General features: G+C 43.4%; 1 protein-coding gene and 2 non-coding genes across 8 annotated transcripts; all 3 read left to right on the top strand.

Annotated features, from left to right (window-relative positions):
* The first annotated feature begins 11,759 nt into the window (after positions 1 to 11,759).
* On the top strand, positions 11,760 to 20,272 carry atg16l1 (ATG16 autophagy related 16-like 1 (S. cerevisiae)). 6 transcript variants are annotated; one of them, XM_047392382.1, is made up of 20 exons: positions 11,760 to 11,949; positions 13,051 to 13,162; positions 13,245 to 13,338; positions 13,425 to 13,527; positions 14,206 to 14,279; positions 14,353 to 14,422; positions 15,112 to 15,293; positions 15,368 to 15,433; positions 15,550 to 15,636; positions 15,762 to 15,821; positions 15,972 to 16,077; positions 17,015 to 17,120; positions 18,259 to 18,329; positions 18,408 to 18,479; positions 18,718 to 18,838; positions 18,981 to 19,086; positions 19,284 to 19,433; positions 19,577 to 19,624; positions 19,705 to 19,806; positions 19,904 to 20,272. In XM_047392382.1, the coding sequence occupies exons 2-20, from the start codon at positions 13,057 to 13,059 to the stop codon at positions 19,995 to 19,997; spliced, it is 1,818 nt and encodes a 605-aa protein (XP_047248338.1). In that variant the 5' UTR covers positions 11,760 to 11,949; positions 13,051 to 13,056; the 3' UTR covers positions 19,998 to 20,272. The 6 variants fall into 6 exon arrangements, with proteins under 6 accessions (XP_047248338.1, XP_047248339.1, XP_047248337.1 ...); XM_047392383.1 differs by having other exon boundaries at positions 12,949 to 13,162; XM_047392381.1 differs by lacking the exon at positions 11,760 to 11,949 and adding an exon at positions 11,977 to 12,530 and having other exon boundaries at positions 15,765 to 15,821; positions 15,975 to 16,077.
* On the top strand, positions 14,783 to 15,041 carry LOC124884809. Its single transcript, XR_007042525.1, has one exon. It is a non-coding gene; the product is annotated as a small Cajal body-specific RNA 6 (non-coding RNA).
* On the top strand, positions 17,172 to 17,447 carry LOC124884810. The gene has a single exon (XR_007042526.1). It is a non-coding gene; the product is annotated as a small Cajal body-specific RNA 6 (non-coding RNA).
* Positions 20,273 to 21,563: the final 1,291 nt, after the last annotated feature.

Raw genomic sequence — 21,563 nt, 5'->3', positions numbered from 1 at the left:
GTGATCTCCTTGTTTAATGAGGTTTCATTTGGTAAAATGACTAAAACAAAAGGGAGGAAAAAAGGTGGAGAAAAGTGAAGTGAACAGAGGAGCAGAGCCTGCTGATGGAGGAGAGGAGTGTTAAAGGTAGATTTGGTTCTGGGATCACGGTGGGAACCAACAGACATTTCCAGCAGATCAATGCGTCGTTCCCTCTGCTTTCAGCACCAGCCTGGAATGTGAGCAGCTCTGGTTCCTGCTGCATTCAGAAGCTAGAGAGGAGATAGCAGCACCAGAGAACTTCTCCACAGATGTTGGAGATGATCATTTAGACTGCTGACATCATCATGAACATTACAGCAGATTCACCTCATTTATATCTTCCTGCTCTGGATATAGAGCTCAGATTATTGGACTGTTGGAGACACTTTCTATTTATATCTATATTTTTTCTAAATTAATTTTTTAAAGCATTTTACAGTCTGTAAATATTTAAATAATTCTCTATTATATTGTTTGTAATTTTGTTCCCTTTTTATTCATGGTTATTAATTGTTTCTAGTATTTATTGATCCTTCCTAATATCACCTTACTAGAGGTTGACCTTTAACCTGTCCTGCTGCTGAAACTATTTAATTTCCTCCTAGAGGGATGATAAAGTTAATCTTATCTCTATATTAATAATTATATGATTGTTCTAGAAGTTTCTGTTCTCATTAACTCGACTGTTTAGGAGGTGGATCTCTGCACCATGGAGCTGGTAGCGTTTTATTCATTCACTGTTGTTCATTGGAGGAGAAGATCTCTCCTTTCTCTCCGTCTTTCCTCCATCTTCTCTGCTTCAGACACTCTTAGGTTCACTAAAGGTCCTCCTCACTGCTCTGAACATCTCCTCACGTTAGCAGCTCTCTGAAGGCCTCAGATGATTCATGAATAACTGATTTCACTGAGGGAAAATTCTAAGAAAAATCTGAGAATTCGAGAAATTCGAAGATTTTTCTTAGAACGTCACTAGGAGCTACTTTTAGTGTCAGGATTCTTTGGGAATACGGACCCTAAACACAGAAATGTTGGTCATGAAACTCCCCAGCTCCTAAACCCACCCAGGAGTTGTGCCAAGTTCTCCAAAAGCAGGTGGAAAAATGGTACTGGGATCTACTCCAAGAACTAAGAATTAAATAAAATGTCTAGCATGTTAGTGTATTACAGAAGTTAGGAAGAAGGACTGGTAATATTTACTCTGAGCAGAAAGCTGATGGGTTAACTGAAGCCTCCTCTCAGCCTTTGTCTAAACTGCCAGAAGTAGCAGGTGATCAGAAACAGAACAAGTAGACAGCTGCACAACGTTCGCCTCAAGCTGTTCTGATGCTGATCTGCTATTAGGATGTTTATTATATTATTGGACTGAATTTATCAGTTTGGTTTTTGACAATCTGATCTAGAACCCACAGAAAAGCTATTGATTTTGGTATACTATAAAATTACTAACTCTTCTGATGCCAGAAAACATCTCAGTCAGCAGAATCTTTGAATATAGTTCTGACAGGACCGAGCAATCTGATGGTTCTCAAGGTATTGAAGGCTCCAGAGCAGGGTCAGCTGATCTTTAGAACATTGGCAGAATTGGACTCTTTGGCTCCAAGCAGGCCGACCCTCTCTGCTCCTTTATTACCAACAACACGGTGATCTCCAGATGCTCCACACAGGAACAAATTCACGATTCCTCTTTTAACTGCATTAAAAGAAAAATCACATCCAGCTAATTGTTTTGGACTCCGTGGGGCTTGTTTGCAGCCAGGGAACAGATACACCTAGAACCAAACTACAAAGAGGATCCAGATACAGGCTTCTACAGTTCTATTGGGAGGATCAAGTCAAATTAGTGGTGCTACTAGTTATGGGTTAGGGCTAGTTCTTTGGCATATTGACAGCCAAGAAGATGGTGTATCAGTCAGGATACAGGAAGGATAACTTGAAGCTTTTCTGAACTGATGAAGTTAGCTGGTTTATTATGTCTTGCCAGCAGTCTGTAATACAAATAAATTGCCAATAGGCCACATGTATTACAGTAATGGAGCATAAATGATACAAACACAGTATATCTAATAAATACATAAACATCCTTTTTTATACAAATGCACAACATGACTAATTGAATAGTCCTAGTGTTATCCTACAAAGACAGTTTCTGACTCAGTCAGAAAAGGGATTTATCATGTGGCCAGATAAAATCACTACACTATGGCGGCAGCCGGCGGTAAACACCTTTAAACCTCTCGACGAAGGCAAATAAATGAGATCAACAATAGATTATGGGTGCTTTGTATATAGAACAGCAGCTAAAACACATTTACTGAAAATAGAAAGAGTTATTAATAAAGCTTTGAGGATTTGTCCCCGTGCAATAAGATCTACACTAACTAAGGCACTACAGGTTGAGTTGGGAGAAATGCCTAAATATTATGCAAATATTATATAAATATTATGCAAAATTTTGAAAGGAATCTCCTTTACCTTGTAATTCAGGAAATACTTTTCTCCGATTAACCAAACTAAGTTCCAGTCTATTTCACCATATAGAGAAGACCAACCGAACCTTCCAGATGGAAGAACTACTTCTTGTAAAAGTGATCTTATGAATCTAATATCAACACCATCAATTACTAACACATTTCTAGGCAGAGCTCCAGTGTAATCAATTAAATGTCGGTAGAGTTGTATCATAGCATCAAGTATAGCATAGGAAATGTTGAAAATTAAAATCATTTAGTTTCATATATGTGTTCAGTCTGCATGTGTGAACATACAGGTCCTTCTCAAAATATTAGCATATTGTGATAAAGTTCATTATTTTCCATAATGTCATGATGAAAATTTAACATTCATATATTTTAGATTCATTGCACACTAACTGAAATATTTCAGGTCTTTTATTGTCTTAATACGGATGATTTTGGCATACAGCTCATGAAAACCCAAAATTCCTATCTCACAAAATTAGCATATCATTAAAAGGGTCTCTAAACGAGCTTATGAACCTAATCATCTGAATCAACGAGTTAACTCTAAACACCTGCAAAAGATTCCTGAGGCCTTTAAAACTCCCAGCCTGGTTCATCACTCAAAACCCCAATCATGGGTAAGACTGCCGACCTGACTGCTGTCCAGAAGGCCACTATTGACACCCTCAAGCAAGAGGGTAAGACACAGAAAGACATTTCTGAACGAATAGGCTGTTCCCAGAGTGCTGTATCAAGGCACCTCAGTGGGAAGTCTGTGGGAAGGAAAAAGTGTGGCAGAAAACGCTGCACAACGAGAAGAGGTGACCGGACCCTGAGGAAGATTGTGGAGAAGGGCCGATTCCAGACCTTGGGGGACCTGCGGAAGCAGTGGACTGAGTCTGGAGTAGAAACATCCAGAGCCACCGTGCACAGGCGTGTGCAGGAAATGGGCTACAGGTGCCACATTCCCCAGGTCAAGCCACTTTTGAACCAGAAACAGCGGCAGAAGCGCCTGACCTGGGCTACAGAGAAGCAGCACTGGACTGTTGCTCAGTGGTCCAAAGTACTTTTTTCGGATGAAAGCAAATTCTGCATGTCATTCAGAAATCAAGGTGCCAGAGTCTGGAGGAAGACTGGGGAGAAGGAAATGCCAAAATGCCAGAAGTCCAGTGTCAAGTACCCACAGTCAGTGATGGTCTGGGGTGCCGTGTCAGCTGCTGGTGTTGGTCCACTGTGTTTTATCAAGGGCAGGGTCAATGCAGCTAGCTATCAGGAGATTTTGGAGCACTTCATGCTTCCATCTGCTGAAAAGCTTTATGGAGATGAAGATTTCATTTTTCAGCACGACCTGGCACCTGCTCACAGTGCCAAAACCACTGGTAAATGGTTTACTGACCATGGTATCACTGTGCTCAATTGGCCTGCCAACTCTCCTGACCTGAACCCCATAGAGAATCTGTGGGATATTGTGAAGAGAACGTTGAGAGACTCAAGACCCAACACTCTGGATGAGCTAAAGGCCGCTATCGAAGCATCCTGGGCCTCCATAAGACCTCAGCAGTGCCACAGGCTGATTGCCTCCATGCCACGCCGCATTGAAGCAGTCATTTCTGCAAAAGGATTCCCGACCAAGTATTGAGTGCATAACTGTACATGATTATTTGAAGGTTGACGTTTTTTGTATTAAAAACACTTTTCTTTTATTGGTCGGATGAAATATGCTAATTTTGTGAGATAGGAATTTTGGGTTTTCATGAGCTGTATGCCAAAATCATCCGTATTAAGACAATAAAAGACCTGAAATATTTCAGTTAGTGTGCAATGAATCTAAAATATATGAATGTTACATTTTCATCATGACATTATGGAAAATAATGAACTTTATCACAATATGCTAATATTTTGAGAAGGACCTGTAACACTGAGATTTAACGTGTGAGCTTTGAGGAGAGAAGTCACAGGTCACAGCAAGCTTCAGCCTGGAGCAAGGGTCAACCTCAGGTTAGGATGTTCCCAGCAGCTGTAAGCAGTAAATGCCAGGCTGTATGGGCATGGTATAGATAATAAAGTACTCACATTGGGGTTGGCTCATTTACAGCGCCGACACAGACTTCGTAATAATTCTTGGAGGGGAGGGTCAGTCAGTAAGCTTTGAAGCAAAAGGTATTTTAACATTTATTGTCAGACAGAGCACTCGGTTAAAGACAGCCTTGCTTTGCTGACCGAGTCTCTCCCAGAGGGCCCTTCGGTAAACTCTTTTCTTCTCTGTATCGTTCTTTTGTATTCAATATGCATTGGGAATTATTGGACTTATCATTTACCAAATTAAACTTGTGTTAATCTTAATTTCCTGCTCTTCATCTGTTCCTTCTCACGACATCTGGACTGGGGTGTTGAGGCTGTATTATTATATCTGGTGGAATTATTTTACCTCAACAGAAACTATTTCATATTCTGTTGGTGAAACAGGTAAATAAAACTGATAAGAAAGATGATTCCCTTCATCATCAAGCAACTGTTTGACTAATGTAACATCATGTTCTACTCAGTTCTTATTAAAAAGAGACTTTTTTCAGTTTATTATATTTCCATTATTCCAGATACAGAAACTTGTAGGAGAGAAATTATGTTTCAGGCTAGAAGGACTTGTTTATGAAAGTCAGATAATTTCACTGGGAGTTTCTCAATTTTATAATCACACTCGAGTAAAGATTTAATTCCACCCAAAAGATTAAAAACATAATTGGGGAAAGTGTTCCAGATTGTTTCATTACTATTGATCAGATTGTTTAACAATTTTATTTTAAACGAATTGTTTAATGTTTTAAAAGTTAAAACTTCTAGTTCACCACATTTCTTAGGGTTACATGAAATATCCTTCCTCAGGTAATGGCTTCTATTTTTCCATATGAAATTAAATAGTATTTGATCCAATTTCTTTATGATTTTTTAGGCATTTCCAGAGAGAAGGACACATAAACAGATCTGGAAATACCTTCTGCCTTAGATAGTAACACTCTACCATTTAGGGACAGATCTCTCATCATCCACGCGTTAAATTTTGTAGCTATTTGTTTAGGTGTTTGGTTAAAATTGGTGGCACTACGTGATATTGGATCTTTTTCAATTGTTACTCCCAAATAAGTTATTTCTGTTTTAATGGGTATATGATTTATTTCCAGGGGGAAATGATTTGTGAGAGGAAAAAGTACTGATTTGTTAAGATTTATTTTAAGACCTGAGACTGATGAAAATTCCTTGATACAAGCTACTGCTTTATCTACTTCATGTTCACTAGAAAGGAAGATTTCTGTGTCATCAGTCAGTTGAGACAATTTCAAGGCTCTGATTCCCTGAAACTGATCATTTTTTATATGTCTTGTCATGATCTGTGTGACCAGAAGGAATAAAAATGGACTTAAAGAGGGCAACCTTGTCTGAGAAGTACCAGAGGCCAGTTTCACTGAGCTATTGATACCTTTATAAAGAGCAGCAACAGCACTCATAAAATATTTTCCAAATCCAAAGTGTTGTATGGTTTTAAACATTAATGTATGGCTTATTGTGTCAAATACTTTGTAGAAATCAACAAAGAGTATAAAACTATTGTCGTATATATGTTCATTATAATCAATCATTTCTAATATCAGACGGATGTTGTTGCAGATATTTCTACCAGGTATAAAACCAGATTGTTCCTCATCAATAATATTATTTCACCCTGTCTTCAGCCTTTTAGCAAAAATAAGTGCGAATGTTTTGATATCATTATTTAAAAGACTAATGGGTCTCCAATTCTCTATATTAAGTTTATCCTTTTTTGGCTTTGGAATCAATTTAATTAAGCCTTGACGAAGAGTAGGGGGGAGTTCTTCTTCGGCTGTTGCTTCCTCAAACATGGCTTTCATGAATGGGGTAAGTGACTCAATAAAATATTTATAGAAGTCACTTGTTAATCCGTCATTTCGAGGGGATTTATTATTTTTAATGCCACAAATAGCTTCTTTAATTTCTTTAACATTAATTTCTTGATCGCAAAGTGACTTAAAGGAGTGATCAATAGCATTTTTATTCTCATTTTGGTCTCTAAAGGATATATCCATGTTTTCTTCATTCTCTAAATCAGCTGTGTAAAGATCCTGGTAGAAGGTTCTAATATATTTGACACACTTCTTTCATCCTCAATAAGAACGTCATTAATTTTAAGTTTTGCTACTAATGAGTGCTCAGAGTTTCTTCTTTCTAGGTTGAAGAAATATTTTGAACATTTTTCCCTTCCCCAACCATTTCCTTCCAGATCTGGTTTTGTCTTCATAAATCTTGTCCAATTCTAATTGAATCCTTGAATATTCTTTATATTTTTCTTCAGACAATATTGTATCCTTTATGATATCATTATTCTTGATATTATTAGCATTTCTTTTTTCTTATGTGTTACAATTTTCCCTGTTTTAATGGCTAGTTTCCTGATTTCAAATTTCCTTAGTTCCCAATATTTACCGTAATTTTTGAGAGAATTAGCTTGGGTCCAGTTTTTATTAATGAGTTCTAGGGTTGTTTTTTTGAATTCTTGGTTTTGTAGCAAAGTTTGGTTAAATTTCCAATAATCTGTACTATTATTATGCTGGATTAATTTGATAGTAATGGCCTTGTGATCTGTAAGAATAGCTGGTTCTATCTCTGACCTAATCACTTTATTTACAATGTCCAAAGAAATCAGCCACGAGTCAATACGAGACTGTAGAGATCTGTCCTTATTACTCCAGATGTAAAGATTGGCTTCCAAATGTTTATTTCTCCATATATCAGTTAGGCCCATTTTATTACAGATGGGTTCTACATTGGATGTTGTTCTGGTCCTTGGTGGCCACTTATTAAAATCTCCTCCCCATATTATTTTAGTTGAAGGAAATAAGGATAATAAAGATTTGGTCCTGTTTTCTATTGTTGAAAATAAATCCTCATTTTGTTTATTAATATAAATTGCGTCTGATCAATATCAACCACTAAAATAATCCATCTACCATTGGTGTTTGTAATTTGCTGTATGATGCTTCCTTTGAAATTTCCTTGTAGAACAGCGACCCCTGCTGACCTGTTGTTGCAAAAAGAAAACCACATTTGTTTTCCCCACTGATTTTTCCAGAATATTACAGGTCCTTCTCAAAATATTAGCATATTGTGATAAAGTTCATTATTTTCCATAATGTAATGATGAAAATTTAACATTCATATATTTTAGATTCATTGCACACTAACTGAAATATTTCAGGTCTTTTATTGTCTTAATACGGATGATTTTGGCATACAGCTCATGAAAACCCAAAATTCCTATCTCACAAAATTAGCATATTTCATCCGACCAATAAAAGAAAAGTGTTTTTAATACAAAAAACGTCAACCTTCAAATAATCATGTACAGTTATCCACTCAATACTTGGTCAGGAATCCTTTTGCAGAAATGACTGCTTCAATGCGGCGTGGCATGGAGGCAATCAGCCTGTGGCACTGCTGAGGTCTTATGGAGGCCCAGGATGCTTCGATAGCGGCCTTTAGCTCATCCAGAGTGTTGGGTCTTGAGTCTCTCAACGTTCTCTTCACAATATCCCACAGATTCTCTATGGGGTTCAGGTCAGGAGAGTTGGCAGGCCAATTGAGCACAGTGATACCATGGTCAGTAAACCATTTACCAGTGGTTTTGATTTCCGAATGACATGCAGAATTTGCTTTCATCCGAAAAAAGTACTTTGGACCACTGAGCAACAGTCCAGTGCTGCTTCTCTGTAGCCCAGGTCAGGCGCTTCTGCCGCTGTTTCTGGTTCAAAAGTGGCTTGACCTGGAGAATGCGGCACCTGTAGCCCATTTCCTGCACACGCCTGTGCACGGTGGCTCTGGATGTTTCTACTCCAGACTCAGTCCACTGCTTCCGCAGGTCCTCCAAGGTCTGGAATCGGCCCTTCTCCACAATCTTCCTCAGGGTCCGGTCACCTCTTCTCGTTGTGCAGCGTTTTCTGCCACACTTTTTCCTTCCCACAGACTTCCCACTGAGGTGCCTTGATACAGCACTCTGGGAACAGCCTATTCGTTCAGAAATGTCTTTCTGTGTCTTACCCTCTTGCTTGAGGGTGTCAATAGTGGCCTTCTGGACAGCAGTCAGGTCGGCAGTCTTACCCATGATTGGGGTTTTGAGTGATGAACCAGGCTGGGAGTTTTAAAGGCCTCAGGAATCTTTTGCAGGTGTTTAGAGTTAACTCGTTGATTCAGATGATTAGGTTCATAGCTCGTTTAGAGACCCTTTTAATGATATGCTAATTTTGTGAGATAGGAATTTTGGGTTTTCATGAGCTGTATGCCAAAATCATCCGTATTAAGACAATAAAAGACCTGAAATATTTCAGTTAGTGTGCAATGAATCTAAAATATATGAATGTTACATTTTAATCATTACATTATGGAAAATAATGAACTTTATCACAATATGCTAATATTTTGAGAAGGACCTGTACATTCATCTCTTTCATTAGAGGGACATGCATATGAGTGAATCTCTTCAATAGACCTTTTGTCTTTGACTGCGTCGATTTCCATTTTTCCTTCTGCTAGGGAACTCTTCCCTCCTATACTTGTAGACGGCATTGTTAGCTAAGTAGTTAGAGGCTAATTAGTTAGCTAGTTTCTCCTTGACCGTAGCTTGGGTTCTAAAATGCTCTCAAAAGTTGTGGATTTATCCAAAAAAAAGTTTTCAGAGTGTTTTGGTTGGTACATCAGTTGTCTTCAAAAACTTCAGTGGTAACATTACCTTCTTTTAAAAGTATTTATGCAGCGAAGTTGGTTTCGGTATTAAAGTTCAACTGCTTAGGCCGCCATCTTGCGCGGACTCTGCAGCCGGCCAAAGTGAAGCCCATGGAAATCAGCGGTGACTCCTGCTCTCGGGGTGGGGGTCGGTGCTCTTTGCCCTGGTATTTTCTGCACATTTCTACGATTGTGTCCAGTCTTTGCTCATCTTTTAACGTGAGGGACTCAAACCACTAACTGCAAAAATAAAATCAATATTAAACTTCTCAATTCCATGTTGACACAGGCAGAGGGTCATCAGCATAACTGATGCGTCTGCAGTCGTTCTTTGGTTGATCCATTCTGGTGGTGTATAAACTAAATTATAGAGGTGAAAGAACACAGCCCTGAGGGGCACAGGTGGAGAGTTGAAGTCTATTAGCTAAAACACAGTGTTAGAAATAACCTTTATTAATATGACTCATAGCTGTTTTTCCCTTTTATACCATAGTGAAATAAAGTATAAGTTCTAATGCTTCCCTTTTGTTACAATAGGATAAGAAGCTCATAGACATACAGTACAAGGATAAATGGCACAAGGTTTGTCATAAATGACTTGAAGCTGGGGCACTGGAGTTGATAGTGGAGCAGCTGGTATAACTGGGTTGATTAAAAACCTACAGCACACTTAGATTAAGTATGGACACCCTCTACTACACAATCTACCAGATAGACACCACAATGGTGACACATAGTCTACTGATAATCACTCATCCATTACATTGGAGAGCCAGATATAAAACTACATGTGACCTTCTATTGAGGCTCTTCATCCTCTAACAGACGGCGACGGTCTGAGACGGGAGCCTCAGCGCTGATCTCTGTAATCATTCCTCTGCCTTAATTTAGATTAAAAAGAGCTAAAAGTTAGAAACTGGTTGAGAGTCGTTCCTTTAAGAGTCTTTTGATAGAGTGTGTGATCTCTTCTGGGGACCAAGAACCGGAGGAGCTCCGAGGTGTCTGACCGCCAGCAGAGTGAGGTAACTCGGACAACAGTTTACGTTCTGCTAGTTCACTGTTAAAACCAGAATCAACCACTCAGCTATCTAACTAAATCCTGGTTATTGTTGTGACTTGCTAACTCGATTGTCAAGGTAGGAAAACTTTACTGGCCGTCCGTTAACTCTTACATTACTCCTCACCTCTCATCGACTCTTTTTATTTGGCACCTAAAGGACAATCCTCAGTCAGAGATCTGTTGTAGTTTCCACAAGTTTATTAAAACCAATCTGAATTCAGAGAGGAGACATCACACTTACACTGGTACCTGGAAACGTCTGTGTGTCGTCTCACTGGGGGCTGCGTTACATTACATTTTATATCCCACGCTGCTATGCAGTACACAGACACAATCATTCTGTCTGTGGATGTCTCCCCAGCAACAGTATCAAAGAAACAGAGATACATTTCATCATTTAATTAAAGAAATGTTTCCCACACGTCTTCAGGAATCTTCAGGGTGGAATAGTTATCAGAAGTTTCGGTCAGCACAGAGAGGAGTACCATGCCTCCCCAATATACTGCCGGTTCCACACGATACAGACAGAAAACACCTGCAAGCTTTAACCTTGAATAATAAACACTCATGGTGTAAAAACTGGACTCTATAATACTAGAGGCTACTGTTAAGGTTTTTTTCTAACTATCAAAAGCATAACTAAAACTCCTAATAAAAATCAATCTATAAACAGCAAAGTCCCAAATATGTCTTAGTCTTAGCTACTAATAATAAGCAATTTATATTTATATACTAACTCTATGTTCTCTCTTTCAGACTCTAACCTTGAAAACTGGCTCAGAGTTTATCTGTTCTTTCTTTCTAGATGAAACGACTAAAGGAGCTACATCCATTAACATTTACTTTTCCTTCCCATAGAAAGTACTCCTGGATCAGTGCTTCTTTGTTCTCTTTGTGTCTCTGCTCTGTTCTCTCAAACCTCCAGTCGGTCGTGGCAGATGGCCGCTCACACTGAGCCTGGTTCTGGTTCTGCTGGAGGTTTCTTCCTGTTAAAAGGGAGTTTTTCCTCTCCACTGTCGCTACATGCATGCTCAGTATGAGGGATTGCTGCAAAGTCAACACCAGTGACTGTCCACTGTCTCTACATGCTCATCCAGGAGGAGGGAATGCTGCAAGTCACTGACTGGATGTAATCTGCTGGGTTTCCTTAGATAGAAAAACTTTTTATCCAATTTGAATAAATAACTGAATCTGACTGAACTGTTCAATAGTTAGGATTAATAGGAATGTATGAACCTGACTGTTGTGAAGAACCTTGAGACGACATGTGTTGTGAATTGGAGCTATATAAATAAACTGAATTGAATATTTCCACAGTTCTGCTAGTTCACTGTTAAAACCAGAATCAACCACTCAGCTATGCAGCGTATTAACGTCTATGCCAAGAAGTCGATAGGAAGTAGGTTATCCTGACGCTTTTCTGACGTAGTCACGCTGCGCCTCTCCCGGAAGTATCGGTCGGAGTCAAAATGGCGCAGCAGCGACAGCTTGTGGTTTTAGTTCTGGTTAGGGGCCTAAACAGGGCATTTAAACACTCCGAACCGTAAGCGGACCGCAGTGACGTGAGCGGGGAGAGCCCAGCGAAACCAGCCGCGCACTAGGACGCGCGCATAGGCAGTGAGTGTCGCGATGGTTCCGTTTGGAGCTCGCTGAGCTCTGCAGCTAGCATGATGCTAACGTGTTGAGTCACTGTGATTCGCCGGGAATTTAACGGGAATCTGGTCCGAACCGAACTGCGGTTCTCCTGTTGTTTCTGTCTGACCAAAACAAACCGATTCGGTCCACCTGACTCTATCACATGAGGCTGTTCCAATTTGTTAGACGCCAATTGCAGGTCACCTGCTTCTGGTTTCGGTTCTGGCTTGGTTTCCGCTGGTCAGTTGAGCTCCACCTGATTAAACACGTGTTTCTCAGTAGAAATGCTTATATGAAGATGTTAATGAGCGCAGAACCTCTCGGCCTCCGTAGTTTCCTCTGAGGAAAATCATAACATGTATAAAGGGAATCAATTTGTTTACATATTTAATCAATAATTGGGTCTTGAACCATCCATGTGGTTACTGGATCGGCCCTGCTAGACTGTGGTCCAGTTCAGGATAACCAGTTCCTACCTGGGTCTGTTACCATGGTACCCTCATTGTAGCAGCTTCCTGGACAGTGACGTAGCAGCTGATTCTGGCTGATGCATGAACAGAGAGGTGGGTGTGTGGACAGAGGATTCACTCTGGTTTTAGCCCGACTGAGTTCTGTGTGACTGAGATGGGTGCCGGCACAACCAGGAGATCATGTTATTGTTCGTCATAGAAAGGTTTCCTGTTCTCGTAGCGGATCAGAGGATCCACCATCTCTGCAAACTTTAAAAGCACCTGAACCAGCCCTGGAGCCTCTGTTCTAGGAACAGAAACTGATTAGCTGTTAACCGTGGAGCTGATTGGTTCCATGTTCATTATGTGTTCAATTCTCGAAACAGATCAGGGTTTAAACTGAAGGTACCTGCAGCACATGCCGGAGTTCTGCTGCAGGTTTAGATTACAGTCATTGGTTGATGGATCGGTACCATGGCTTTTGTTAAGACAGAACTTAATGAACTGATGCTCTGGTTCTGATCACTCCCAGCATCATCTCCAGGACAGAGCTCATCTTCCTGTCTGTCTCTGAGTCTGTGTCATACCACTCAGTGGGTGGATCCAGTCTGACTGATTGGTGTGGGTGTTCCAGGTGGTGATGGCAGAACGGCGGGCTGAGTGTACTTGGAAGAGACACATCTCAGAGCAGCTGAAGCTCAGAGACCGAGTTCAGAGACAGACCTTCGAGGAGATCGTCCACCAATGTGAGTCAGAACACCCTGAGGACACGCTGTGTCTCTTTCTGTGAAGACTCTGAGTGAGTCATCGATGCTGCTTGTGTTTTAGACCATCGTCTCTTGGAGAAGTCCGACCTACAGACCGTCCTCACTGAAAGATATCAGACGGACAAATATGATGTCCAGAGGGGACACGAGGCCAGGTGAGACATCCTGCAGTAGAGACTCCCTGTTTAACAGGGTTTCTGTCCCCTGTTTATCCTCATCTTCTGTCCCCGTCCAATCTCAGCTCCCTGGACTCATCCCGCAGTGACTCCCTGCAGCAGGAGATGGCTCAGATGAGGATTCGCCATCAGGAGGAGCTGACCGAGCTGCACAAGAAACGAGGAGAGGTGAGTCATCCACACCTGTCACAGGAAGTGATGTCTCCTGTCCTCTTTCTGTTAGCTGTGTGTGGAAAGCTGTTGAGTGTTGTCTGTGAGACATTCAGGTAAACGTGGGCATCCCTGCGCTTTTGGTCTCTCTGCTCTGAGAATCAGAATAAGGCCATCTCAGGTGTTTCTGGATTATCTCTGTTGGAGGCGGTGCCTCCCTCAGTCGACTGCTGAGGTGTCAGGTTTCAGTTGCAGCAGTTTTCTGCCCCATTTTATTTCATGTTTGATTCCAGTGAAGCAATCACAGGAAACCAGTAAAAGATAATATGAGACGCATCTGGTCTCATTCTGATTCATGGTACTAGTTTTCACTTCCCCAGATGGAGTATCTGCTTCCTGTTGGTCCTGCTGTATTCATCAGGCTCCTTAGTGTTCCTCTTTCAGATGAGCATGTAACAGGGGTTATATAAGAAGTAGGTGTGTGTCGGCGTCCATCTGTCCCTTTAGGACACACCTGCTGATCCTGCAGGTACAGAGTAGCTGCAGCTGGATCCCTCTGGTTAGTTTAGATAAATGTGGTCCTGGTGTTTAAGGTGGGCAAGTGTAAAGTTTCATATCAGAGCGTTTTAAGCAGTATGGTGTGATGAAGTGATTCTGAAACGTGGTCCGGGTCAGTAATGTGCTTGTGTCCTACAGCTTGCTCAGACTGTGATCGAACTCAACAACCAAATCCAGCAGAAGGATCGAGAGATCCAGAACAACGAGGCCAGGTGAGTGACCACGCCCACACACACCGATCAGAGTGTGATCACCTGCAGCAGCTGATAGGTCATCTCCTTTCAGGATGTTGGAGTATCAGCAGCAGATCGGCAGCCTGGAGGGAGACTGTCGGGAGCTGAGGAGCAGCCTGCAGGTATGTCAGCTGCTGCGTTCTGTTCAGGCTGAGTCCGTTATTATAGCGCCAGTGTCTGATAGTAAATATTGTTTATTGTTAAAATAATTCATTTTTTATGGGCCCCACCTGCAAATCAGGAAATAAAGGTTAATTATTATATGGAGAAGTGGGGGAGGGGTTGTTGGTGTCGTGTCTTTCTCCAGTGGCCATAGATGAGAAGCTGGTGTCCAAATGGACCTCCATACCCAGATGCTTTGACAATGTGGAGAAAAGGGTTTCACAATAAAGGCCCAAACTTCACTATAGGTCCGATTTATCTTGAACAAAACATTTTCAGGCTATTAATACCTCAACACAGAACCTCGCCCACCAACTGAAGGTCAGTGATGAACAGTAAAAGGTCTGATTCCCATAATCCTCTGCTGACTCCAGCTCCCAGCAGCCAGCTCTCTGCTCCCATCATGCTCCAGTCATGCAGTCATGGGCCCAGCAGCTGCTGACACACAGGATGTGACATCACTGAGAGGTTGACCTGAGAACCTGCGGCCTCTCAGTGATGCTGATCCAACATGACTAATCAGTATGGGGCGTCAGGAGGAGGAGGACGGAGCTGATCTCAAGTTTTCAAGCTGAGACCTTCATCTCGATGTGTGCTGACCTCACATCACCCTACCATGTGACCACAGTAACTGACTGTTTCCATGCAGGAGCTGGAGCTGGCCAATCAGACACTGAAGGACGAGTATGATGCCCTGCAGATCACCTTCTCCGCCCTGGAGGAGAAACTGAGGAAGACCACTGTGGACAACCAGGAGCTGGTGTCCCGCTGGATGGCCGAGAAGGCTGTTGAGGCCAACCGGCTCAACGCAGAGAACGAGAAGGACACCAGGTGGGTGGGGCGTCAGTGGTAGAAGGGGGTGGAGCCTCTGAACTCTGATGTGATGGCTGCACTTTGTGTTTCAGGCGCAGACAAGCCAAACTGCAGAAGGAGCTGGCAGACGCCGCCAAGGAGCCGCTGCCCATCGAACAGTCAGTCACTTTGATTCTCGGTTGGAATAATCAAGGGTCTGATCCTTGATCTGACCTCAGGTCTGATCACCAGGTCCTGTTCTGTTGATGAACCCCAGTCTCTGTGTCCTCCTCAGGGATGAGGACATTGATGTGCTGGCTGATGATGGAGGAAAGGGAGCAGGGGAGACATCCCCAAACCGACCAATCAGCAGAACGCCCAGGTGAGACCTGAGTCTGCAGGCGAATCCTGACAGAAGACATCAGATTGAAAACCACTGATGGTTCCTGACAGATAAACACACAGACATAGCAGATCTTTGACTTCCGTGTTTCTGTGTTTGCTCAGCAGGAAAACATCCCAGCAGCCTCCTGGTGGTCTGCTTGACTCCTTCTCCAGCATCTTTGGGTATGTACCTCACAGGTCTCACCTTCCTACATTAGTTACAGCTGTTCTTAGTTGGCTGACTGATATTTAATATTGTTTAAAGTTCCAACCACCAGGAATCTCAGCTGAAAGCAGTTCTCTTGTTCCTCCTCTCTCCTCCCACCTTCTCAGCAGGCGTCGTTCAGCCAACTCCTTCGGCACGTCTCCTGAAACCACAGAGACTCCTTCAGGAGGGTGTGCTGAAGTTCGGGTGCCGTCCACAGCGCTGCATGTCTTTGTGAGTAATTTATTCTGTACCAATTCCTCACCGCTTCCAGGAACTGGTCGGCGGGCTGGGATTCCTCATTGAGCACATGCTCAGTGAGATGTACTCACAGCAAAGTCTGGTTCTGATCCTGGTTTGGATCAGTTTGGATCTGTTCAGTTAACTGCAGTCTGATCTCAAAGATCATCTGGTGGCTGGTGAAGCTTCAGTTTAACAGTTGAGTTTCTGCGACGATGCAGCAGAGTCACAGAGTCCTCTATATGTCTGTCTTTGAGCAAGGCACAGATTGTCCACCTCCTTAAACCTCATTCCTGTCAGACTGCACCAAACAAGTTTTATTTTATGTCTTCATCTCTTAATATTTATCCATTGCTGCATCCTGGCCTGCAACACACAGGCGAATGGTCTGAACTTGAATAGTGCTTTCCACTACATTCAGCCATTCATACACACATTCACACACTGACAGAAGTGAGGCTGCCACTCTGACCACTATCGGCAGGCAAGTCGGCTGAAATGCCTTGCCCAAGGACACAACGACTGAGACAGACAGAGCGGGGGTTTGAACCGGCAACGCACCGGTTACAGGACTCCTACCACCTGAGCCACGGCCGTGCAGACTAGTCCCTTGCTGTGACCTTCAGATTCCCTCCACGAACTCTTGAAGCCACTCTGCCATTGACACCAAACCATTGAGAGTTCCTGCTGTTATTTTGCTTCCTTCTTCCTGCACACATCTTCTGGGGGAACTACCTATGTTCTCACTGTGCTACGGTCCATCCCAGACGCCTTTGAGCCCAGAGAACCTGACAGCAAGACCGCTGATCAGATTTTAACCAGGCAAACATTGTCTTTACCTGAAGACCAGCAGCCATTGAACACGGTCACATGATCAATTATGTGTTTATAGTCTGAGGTCAGAAGCACCAAACCTGTCTCTGTTTCCCAGGAAGCCCACGATGGAGAGGTGAACACTGTTAGATTCAGCCCCGGCTCCCGGCTCCTTGCAACCGGAGGGATGGACCGCAGGGTGAAGTTGTGGGAGGTGGTCGCAGGTGAGTTTCACACAGTCATACCTCAACACAGAACCCCGCCCACCAACTGAAGGTCAGTGATGAACAGTAAAAGGTCTGATTCCCACAATCCTCTGCTGCCTCCGGCTCCCAGCAGCCCGCTCTCTGCTCCCATCATGCTCCAGTCATGCAGCCATGGGCCCAGCAGCTGCTGACACACAGGATGTGACATCACACAGGATGTGACATCACTGAGAGGTTGACTTGAGAACCTGCGGCCTCTCAGTGATGCTGATCCAACATGACTAATCAGTATGGGGCGTCAGGAGGAGGAGGACGGAGCTGATCTCAAGTTTTCAAGCTGAGACCTTCATCGCTACACTAATCTGATTACATTACAAAGAAAGTAATCAGATTACAGGCTAATAGGGAGTAGGTGGTTGGCTTTGGGGTTATGTTCTTTCTTAACAGTTAGCCATCACATGTCTGAAAATGATCATTAAGCCAAGACAATTATTCTCAATATTTGATCAAACTTGGAGGAACAAACACAACCTTCAAATTTCCAGAGTGACTTTGTCTCCCAGCTGGCCTGGGAACGCCTCGGGTTTCCCTCAGAGGAGCTGGAGGAGGTGTCTGCCCCCCGACCTGCTTTCAGATGAGAGGAAGACGTCAAAAGCATTAGGAGATTTATTTCTGCCAACATACAGATGACAGAAAAAGGCAGATAGTTCCTTCATAGAAGCTGGGTTTCAGAGCGATGCAGGTGTCTTTCAGCCAATGGTCCCTCGTGTCTGTCACTGTTAATCAGTAACGTCACATTTCTGCTCTTGTAATAAAGGAGGGTCAAGCAGAGACCTCTCCAACTTCCTGCTTGAGACTGACTCCACCCACAGCAGCTCAGTTCCAATTCATGTTGAGCTGAAGCTTATTTCTGAATCTGATCTTTAATTAATTATTACACAGAAACATGCAAGATGCAGCCGGTGCTGTTTGAACAGATTAACCAGAGCTGCCAGACTCATCTGGGCTCCTGCAGCAGTCGGACTAATAACTGAGTAAATTCAGCGAACACGCCTGATCCAGGAATGATTACAGGGCGTTGAACACTGACTGAGCAATGACCAACTAAGCTGGTTCACTTCCTCCAATCAAACGCGGTGTTACTGTGTGTGTTCAGGTCGCTGTGAGGCTAAAGGAGCTCTGACCGGCAGCAACGCAGGGATCACCAGCATCGAGTTCGACGCCGCTGTAAGTCTCTGAGGTCCTGCTGGTTCTTTAGCTGTGTTTACCTTGGGTACCTACTCTGTTGACCTGTGTGTGTATCAGGGCTCCTACCTCCTCGCTGCCTCCAATGACTTCGCCAGTCGAATCTGGACTGTGGACGACTACAGACTGAGGGTGAGTCACAACAAGCAGCTGAGGTGAAGCCAACTTCAGATGGTTGCTTCTGATTGGCTTTAATCATGATCTCAAACTCTGAGCCAATCAACCAATAGCAGGAGGAGTCAGTGTTACACCTGTTTACCTTAAACGTTCTGTTTCTATGACACTAAACCACCATACATCAGGTGTTTGTGTTGAGCAGAGTAATCCTCCCTCGTCCTCACCTGTCTGATGTTTACCTGTACCTGTCCAGCACACTTTGACGGGTCACAGCGGGAAGGTGCTGTCAGCTCGCTTCCTTTTGGACAACGCCCGCATTGTGTCTGGGAGCTACGACCGCACGCTCAAACTGTGGGACCTGCGCAGCAAAGTCTGTACGTGATTGGTCAGCTGCTGCAGGTGTGACAGGTGTTGGGGACTCTGTCCACACACCTGTCACACCTGTCCTCTACCTGACCTGTAAAACCTGCCCCCACCTGTTTCCTCATTTGTCCCTTCCTCTTCTCACCTGTGCAGGTATGAAGACGGTCTTTGCCGGCTCCAGCTGCAATGACATTGTGTGCACGGAGCAGTGTGTCATGAGCGGCCACTTCGATAAGAAAATCCGATTCTGGGACATCAGGTGGGTTCTGATCAGAGATCGGATCAACTCCTAAGACAATGATTGGTTCATTATTAAGTTGAGATGTTTCTGTTGGAACAAACAGGAAGTCCATGTTTGCTGTTAAAGTTTTATGCGATTATGACCTGAGTGCATCCTGTCTGTGTGCATGTCCTGGCTTCACATGCGTCTCCTGATTGTGCTCGTCGGGTCGTCAGGGCGGAGAGCATCGTGCAGGAGATGGAGCTGCTGGGTCGGGTCACGTCTCTGGACCTGAACCACGACCGCAGTGAGCTGCTGACCTGCTCTAGAGACGATGTGCTGAAGATCATCGACCTACGCAGCAACGCCATCCGACAGACTTTCAGGTGAGCTCACCTGGCTTCAAGGAAGCTCCAAGCATCACGTGACCCCTGAAGTTAAACTGGAAGTTAAAAACTGGCAGATCCTTCATCACAGCTGTTATCATTGTCATCATCATGTCTGATGTGGACTCCGTGTGTGTGCTCAGTGCCCAGGGCTTCAAGTGTGGAGCTGATTGGACCAGAGTTACCTTCAGGTGAGTTCCTCTCAGTAAAACATCAGAACTGTTCTGACTGTTGGACACAAACTAAACCAGTTGTCTGGGTCTCTGGTCAGTCCTGATGGCAGCTATGTGGCCGGAGGGTCAGCAGATGGTGCTCTGTACATCTGGAACGTACTGACAGGGAAATTGGACCGAACTCTGGACCGAAACCACAGGTAAGACCTGAACTGAAACTTGTTCACGCGGGTCAGAGAACTGCAGCCTGAACTTTGACCTGCTGCAGTTATTAATATTAATCTCATTGTTCTACAGCTCTGCCATCAACTCAGTGTCATGGTCGCCGTCAGGAACGTTTGTCGCCAGCGTGGAGAAGAGCAGCAGAGCCATCCTGTGGTCTGACATATGATTGGCTGGAGCTCAGGGGGTGGAGCCATCATGGTCAGTTGCTGGTGGACTCGTATTCATCACTGCATGTGATGAAGCTGCTGTGGACCTTTTAATGATGTTCAGTCGTTTCAACTGACAGAAGAAGAGCTGGCTCTGGCTCCACCTGCTGGTTAATGGTTGTATGGACAGCTACTAGCTGAGTGTGATGAAGTCTGAGGAAGAGGAGAGGACTGGTTGGTTTGAAATGGGAAGTTCTTCACACTGAAAGATGAAGATTAAAGACTCTGAGAGTGATTGATGGTCTGTTTGATCTAACACACACACACACACACACACACACACACACACACACACACACAGACAGCTGCTGAAGTGCCTCTGAGCTATCCCAGAGTGATGCTGAGAAAGTTCCTGGTTCCTTTGGGAAGCAGCTGCTGAAACGTTGCCATGGAAACTAGTCATTCAGGTTTTAGATCCATAAACACTAATTGGTCCTTTTGTTCCTTCTTGTTTCTGTTCATGTTTTCAGTTGACTGCTCCCCCCACAGCCTGGGAGACATGAAACCAAAAACCCCTGAAAATGGAAATGATGCTTCATCCTGTTGGATAAAAAGGCTCTTTTCCCTCAGATTATCAGATTACACTGGGATTTAGATGATTCCTGATGATTCCTAGCTCTGTTTGCAGCCCCGAGTGCAGAAAGTGATCACTTCAGTCATATTCTAGTTCTGAGTTTTTCTTTCCAAACTGGACCTAAAGGTTCTCTTTAACCTGTAGATACATAAATCCTTACATCTGAGGTCCCAGAAAGTCCTGCCACTCACGGGTTACAAGTTTCTAATCCTGATTATAGTTTTCGCACGCTAGGCTGTTCGTTTTTTGGCTCATTTTCCTGTCTGATGAAAGGAGTTCTGCTGTGGGCTCCCCCTGCTGCACCACAGAGAGGTTCTTCTTTTTATAGACAGACCTTACAGGTGAGTTCCTGCCGATCCATAACCAGTAGGAACTGATCTGCTGGATCCTGATGCTGATCCCAGAAGGCTCAGTTGTGAACATGGGTGGAAGTTTAAGCCTGTAGTCAGAACTTTCACACTAATAATGGATCTTTTAGAGACACGAGTCGCTGGTTTGGCAAGTTCAAGCTGACTAGCACCATGGACCGCTCCGCCATCTCGGATCAGAACATGAACACATCACTTTCTTGGAGAAGAGGAGCAGAGGAGTCTGTATCTTTCTCATGAGGATCTATAAGAAATCATATTTGAATCACACATTTTTGACTGAGGAAAGTCTCTTTGAAGGAAAACCTCCATTCTCCCTGCATCTGCCTTGTGTTCTTGTTTCTGCTACGCAGATATTAGCAGAAAGTCTTTTGAGTTTCTCCGTCAGTGTTTTTGATTCAGTTGCAGCCTTTTTATGCTGAAAAATCAGAATCTTTATTATTTTACAACAAATCCAATAATAGTGTTTTCTGCCTCTTTAAGTGTAAAATGAGTCAAATCAAAGAGATAGTTTCACTCTGAATAACACAAATCCTCCACATTCCTGTTAAACTCTGAAGTTTTTCATGGAAAAATGAGACCAT

The sequence above is a fragment of the Girardinichthys multiradiatus genome, chromosome 18 (assembly GCF_021462225.1).
Source record: "Girardinichthys multiradiatus isolate DD_20200921_A chromosome 18, DD_fGirMul_XY1, whole genome shotgun sequence".
Lineage (NCBI taxonomy): Eukaryota > Metazoa > Chordata > Actinopteri > Cyprinodontiformes > Goodeidae > Girardinichthys > Girardinichthys multiradiatus.
This window is presented reverse-complemented; position numbering and strand designations above follow the sequence as displayed.